This window comes from Phyllostomus hastatus, unplaced genomic scaffold, assembly GCF_019186645.2.
Source record: "Phyllostomus hastatus isolate PE091 unplaced genomic scaffold, TTU_PhHast_1.1 phas_contig_198, whole genome shotgun sequence".
Taxonomy (NCBI): Eukaryota; Metazoa; Chordata; class Mammalia; order Chiroptera; family Phyllostomidae; genus Phyllostomus; species Phyllostomus hastatus.
In genome coordinates, this window is record NW_025333715.1 from 3,399,267 (window position 1) to 3,405,266 (window position 6,000).

Genomic DNA, 6,000 nt, shown 5'->3' on the forward strand with positions numbered 1-6,000 from the left:
TTCTGGTTCCGGAACCCGCGCCGCCGGGCCAGACCAGGGCTGGCCCAGGCCCCGGCCGTTCAGTCAGCAACCTGCAGACGGAAGCTCACCGAGCGCCTCTTCCATGGCAGGCGCCTGCTAGACGCAAGGGGTGCACACACGGCCGCCTCCCGGAGCTCCCGAGGCCGGGCCTGTGCTGGGACTCGAGGAGAAGGGCCAGGAGAGGGGGGTGTGGAGGGAGGGGGAGAGTGTGCACTTGTGCACCTGCGGCGGGGACCGGCTGGGCGGCACCGCTGGATGCCCGGACCCAGCAGCGTCTGAACCCGGAGCCCAAACCGGACTTCCTGGCCGACTGATTACAGGAGCCAGTCAACTCTCTCGTTTCCTTAAGGCCATTTCAGTTGGGTTTCTCACATGTCTGATGGCAAAACCCTCCGCGTCACAGCAGCCCCAGGGCACGGAGGCCCCGGCTGGGCAGGCACAGAGCAGACTCGAGCCTGGGCCTTCACGACGGGATGCGGGCGTCGGGCCTCTGCACCGTCCTGCGACGCCAAGCGGGTATTCCCCAGTGGTGCTCTGCAGGGACCCACGAAGGCTACCCCCCCCAAGACCTGGGCCCCATGGCCTGTCCCCAGCCTAACAAGGGGCCTTCCCCAGGGACCCGGGTGCAGCAGTGATGAGACCCAGGGTGCACCGCAGCTCAGCGCCTGGGCCCTCCCAGCCACCAGCCTGGCCCTGCCTGGTGGGGATGACCCACGCACACCTAGAGCCGTGGTGAGATCTCAGAGGACCTTCAAAGTTCCCACCCCTTCAGGGATGCGGCCCCCTCCGCCCCCCCACCCCCCCCCACCCCCCACAGCCCGGTTCCTGGGCCCCCGTCCCCATCTTGGCTGCTGTCTCCCATGAGCCTTAGCTTCCTGCAGACGCAGCTCGTGGTGGCAACACCTTCCACGGGCATCAGAAGCAGAGGCCTGCCTCCCCCGTCTCCCTGTTTCTGTGGAAAAGGGGGGCTCTGAAGGTGGGGGGCAGAGTGCAGAGGGCTCCTCCCTTCGAGCTAGATTCCAGCCACACGTCCAGCCATGTGCTGAGGCACCAGCCATGGTGTTTTAGAATGGGGGAGTCCCCCAGTGTCCTCCTCTCACTCTACAAGTGGGGAAACTGAGGCCCAGAGGAGGGGCAGTAGTCACACAACTGCCCGGTGCTTTTCCACGAAGCCCTGGTTCCCAGGTGGCCCCACCACGCTGCCCTCCTGCATCCCTGCGCTGGCTCTTCCCTCCCACCCCCCGGCCTTCACTTGGGCTGGTTCTCCAAGTCCAGGGGTTGTGCCACCTCCCCCAGGAGGCCCTCCTTGATCTGCTGCTCTTCCTGGGCCACGCTCCCTGCCTCCTCCTGCTTTCCTTTGCTTTCTGCTTCCTGTCTGCTGCACGGCTGGAGGGATCAGCCTGAGCTGGTGAGGGAGGGGGCACTTAGAAAACGGTCCCACCGGTGGATGTATAAAGCACAGGCTAAAGCACACGCCGTGGAGGGGAAACCCGTGGGTGCCTGGAGCCGGGGCGGGGGGCGGAGGGAGGGCGAGACACCTGGTCAGGATCGGGAAGGCCTCCCCCCCGGGGGAAGTGGCACCCGAGCGAGGTCCGGAGAGCGAGTCGGGGTCAGCAGGGCAAAGAGTCAGGGAGACTGCCGCTCGTGCTCGTGCGTGTGGAGGCCCGGGCGAGGGGAGCGGGCTGTGCAAGGAAGCCAGAGGCAGCCGCTGCTCCCGGGGCCCTTCGGGGGTGGGGGTAGGGGCCGGAGGGGGGCAGAGAACCAGACCGAGCCTGGGCTCAGTCCTCCTGCCTGGTCCCCTCCCCACTGTCCCCACCCCGGCTCCAGGCTGACACTCTCTGTCTCCTAGAGACATCTCAGGCCTCAGTCTGGTGGAGAAAGGGGATCGGCTCAGCTGGGAGGGCTGGGAACTCTAAGGGGCCTCCTCAGGCCCGGCACCCCGCTGTGCCCCTCCCCCGTGCCTGCTGCATCCTTCTAGAGCCCCCGAAGCCCGATGCTCTCAGAGAGTCTTTGAACCGGGGGGCTCCGGTGGCCCCCAACAGGACTCTTCGTAAAAGCCGGAGAGAAGGAGCGTGTGCCTGGCACCAGCTGCCCCCGCCCCGGGCACCTGTACGGCGGACCCTCAGGGTGACCCTGTCCCACAAGCAGCACCCGCCTTCTCACCACCGCCAGGCCACCCGCCCACCCAGGACGGAAGGCTGTGGCTGCAGGGGCCCCGCCGGGCCATGGCAAAGGTTCGTGGCCCCAGGGGCAGGGCCGTCAATCTCGGGGCCTGAAACCCAGAGGCCCAGGGCCGGAGATTCATGACTCAGGCAAAGGCAGCCTCGTTACCCCGCCAGGGTCTCCGGGGGCCACGGCGTGGGTCACGTGGCTCAGTCGGAGGCCACGTTTGGACTGCCACTGCTGTTATTAAATATAAATTGTGGATTTATTAAATAAGGCCCCCTCACTCCCTCAGCCCGGAGACAAAGCCCAGGGCGGTGATAAATCACGTGTCGGGGAGTGGCATCCATCTCCCGCATCTGCCTCTGTGGAGACGCGCCATGGAAACCCGCACAGCTACCGCCGCCGGCAGCCCGCTGCACGCTTCCCCGGCGCTCGGGGCCTGGGGGCTGAGCGAGGGGCCGGGCAGCAGCAGCCCTGCCCCCAAGCCCTCGCCCGGCCCTGGCTGCACCCAGCTGTGTGCAAAGTTGTGTTTCAGAGCCCTGAACGAGGAGTCGGGGACTGGGCTGGGCCCCTGCTCCTCCCAGGCTCTCTGCTCTGCCCCCGAGACCGCCCTGCGGGTGGAGCCCGGCCCCACCCCGCCCTGGGCTGCAGGAGCTGGCGGGGCGTGGAGACGGGCAGGCCCCTGTGACTCTGCTCCAGCCACTCAGCTGGGTGACCACAAGAGAGCCAGTAAGCGTTTCTCCAGAGCACGTCTCACAACCGTGTCCGGTGCCTTTACCCGCTTTCGGACAGGCCTGCAGTCTGGCTCCCCCATGGGGGTGGGGGCGGCTGGGGGGCGGGGTCAGGGCGGGGCAAGCTCAGCATGGGCGGGGCTGGTGCGAGAGGTCCGGGCCGGGATTCACACCCAGGCAGACCAGCCCAGAGCGTGCGTTTCTGACCAGCCTGCCGGGCAGCCACCCACAAACATCCCGAACGGACGAACAAATGAACGGACGGACGGACGAACCAACAAACCACCGGCAGCTACTTCTGAGTTAAAGGGCGAAATCACCCTCTTCCACTGCCACTCATTGTCCTCGCTCAGGGCACAGCCTGGCCTGCGGGGGGCGCCCTCCACCCAGCTGTGCCTTTCTGCAGCTCTCAGATGCCCTCCTGCCCCGGCCTTCTCCAGCTTGCTGCGCGCCCCCTCACTCTCCTCTGGGTCTCAGCCCAGAAGCCACCTTCTCCGAAGGGTCCTCCCTCACCCCTCGGCCTGCTCCCCAAGGACTGGCTGTCTCCCTTGCCCGGCGCTGGAGCTGGGGCTGGGCTGCTGTGTGTCCGCGGAGACGGGCAGAGGCGCTGACGGTGACAGCCATGCCTGGTGCTGCTCGGCCCGGCAGTGTCGTGCACGGTGCCTGGGGACACGCTGTGTGGGCACGCACACGGCCATGCACACGCGCACGTACACCACCACTCCCGCTGTGGCAGGGGCCCAGCCCAGTGCCCAGGGACCGGGGACACAGTCACTTCCAGCCCCGGAGGCCGGAGCCCACCAAAGGGAGCCTGAAAGGCCTCCCTCCCTGCCAGGCCTCAGGGTCCCAGACAGCAGCACGCCTGAGACCCAGGGCCGCCCGTCTGTCCTGCCCAGATCTGCCCCTCCGGCCCTCCCGGGGACATCGGGGGCAGTTTCCAGAGCAGGAAGCTACCAGCAAAACACAGGCGCTCCTGGCACTGGTCCCCGCCCCGGGCCTGGAGTCCGCCTGCCGTCCCGAGACCCTTCTCCTGCAAACAACACCCCTGGGCCTGCCCCCGACGACAGAGGACGGTCCCGAGGGAACCAACCGCACAGTGACGAGAGGCAGCACCCCACCCGCCCCAGCTCCGGGCTGGAGGGGCCCCACGGCAGTTTCTCTGAGGGGCCCTCGGGCTGGACTCTCTGGTCTCCCCAAAAAGACAGCCTCTGGGACCCCCACTCGCGAGACGGTGCTTGCGGGCCTAGGGCAAGGTGGGGCCTCACAGGGGTGATAACCCAGCCCAGCTGTCGGGAGGGCCGGCTTGGGACACCACATCCCTACCATGGCTCTGACCTCCCTGCGCTGGCACCCACAGACACCCACAGACGCCAAAAGGATCCGCGTCCGGAGAGAGCCCTGGTCCGAGGCTGGGGGCCAGCTCTGGGGCCAACCAGCTGTGTGCACCTGCGTGGGTTGCCTCACCTGTCCTGCCCCGTTTCCTCGCCAGGCGAGCCCTACAGTGCAGGGATGAAGGGGGAGGGGTCTTCCAGGAACACAGGGAGCCGCCGGGGCAGGGCCGGGAACCCACCACCCGTCTCCACCCTGGGCCACCCGCAGCTCTCCAGACCGCAGGGAAAATCCAGAAAGGGAAAAGGGTCCCCCTGGGTACACGGGGTCCCCAGCCCGTGCTCTCGCCACAGCCTCACTGCTGGGGCGCCCCCAGTACTTCCCATCAGCCCCAGGGGCAGGGGCAGGGCCCCCCAGTGCTTTTGGCAAGTGTCTCTGCCTTCTCAAAGGAAGTGTGTTGGGGGGTGGGGGGACCTGGACAAAAGGGAGGGGTGGAGGGCGGGGAAGAGAGCCAGCCCCAGACCAGGTCCAAACCCGCCCTGGGCCTGTGGCAAGTCCTTCCCTCCCTGGGCCTCGGTCTCCCCGTCTGCACAGTGAGGACCGTGGGGCAGACCAGGGGTCTCCAACCCAGACACCAAGAAGGGGCAGCTGCGACTCAGCACCCTCCTCCCCACCCCAGGCTGCCCTGAGGACGTGCGGGCCTGGGGTTGCCAGGCCTTTCGGGTTTGTAAAGCCAAGCCAAAAGTCTGGATTTTTATACGCAGTCACCTCATTTTTTTACTATTTGTAAAACATTCTCCCCGCCAAGTGAAACAGGACTCCGGGCCAGAACCGGCCACAGGCCGAGGCTCTCCGACTCCTCGCCCGTCCCTCCCCACTCGGAGCCGCGGTGGCCCTGGCACCCCAGCGTCCTCTCCGTCACGGAGCCCTGGTCCGTGAGCCCGGCCCGGCCTCCACCGCACCGCTCGCCCCCGCCGGCCCCTCCGCCAGCGCCAGCGCGCCGCCCACTTACATCTGCACGTGCGGCGGCTGGAAGCGGCCCTGGTTGATGTTGTAGAAGGTGAAGGCCTGGGTGGGGTTGGAGCTGTACTCGTCCACCTCGACGAGGAGCCGGCCGTGCTGGTGCCGCCGCGCCGCCATCACGTGGGACTGCGAGAACGCCATGCCCAGGCCGCAGGGCAGCAGGGCCAGGGCCTCCGCCTTCAGGACGCCGGGGTCCCACCTAGCGCGCCACATGGACCTCCGCGGGCCGCCCGGGCATCTCCTGCCGCCGCCGCCGCTGCAGCCGCCACCGCCGCCGCCGCCACCGCCGCCCGGCCCCGCGCCAGACCTGGGAACAGACTGAGGAGACGGAGCAGAACCGTGCGACAGTTAATCTGTTTGGGATTTGCTTTATTTAATGTCAGATGAAGATTTAGAAAGAGGGAGAGGGCGGGGGGGAGAGGGAAAAAACACAGTCGTACAGCTCAAAAACTCATTACAAATCTTTCCAACTCAGCAGTTTGATGAATATACTTTGGTAAAAAGAAAAGGGGAAGGAGGGAGAGCACAAAAAAAAAAAAAAACAAAACCCACAACGCCCTGGACGGATGCATGCGTGGTCCGACATGTTTAAATACTTAAGACATTTTTTTTTTTTTTTTTGGCCTTTGACAAAACCCTCCCCAGCGCACCCGGCGACCGAGAGACGGGGCAGGAGAGCGGCGGGAGTCCTGCAGACGGGCGAGGGGAGTTTCGCTCTACGGAACCAGGG

The 6,000-nt window shown here is 66.5% G+C and overlaps 1 protein-coding gene across 1 annotated transcript in view; it reads right to left on the minus strand.

Annotated features, from left to right (window-relative positions):
• The window catches only part of MPPED1 (metallophosphoesterase domain containing 1), a 42,784-nt gene extending 37,286 nt beyond the window's left edge, over nt 1-5,498 (minus strand). The window contains exon 1 of the mRNA XM_045835077.1: nt 5,260-5,498. Within this exon, the coding sequence (XP_045691033.1) occupies nt 5,260-5,483 (224 nt within the window). The 5' untranslated portion in view covers nt 5,484-5,498. The remainder of the gene's footprint in view (nt 1-5,259) is intronic.
• Nucleotides 5,499-6,000: the final 502 nt, after the last annotated feature.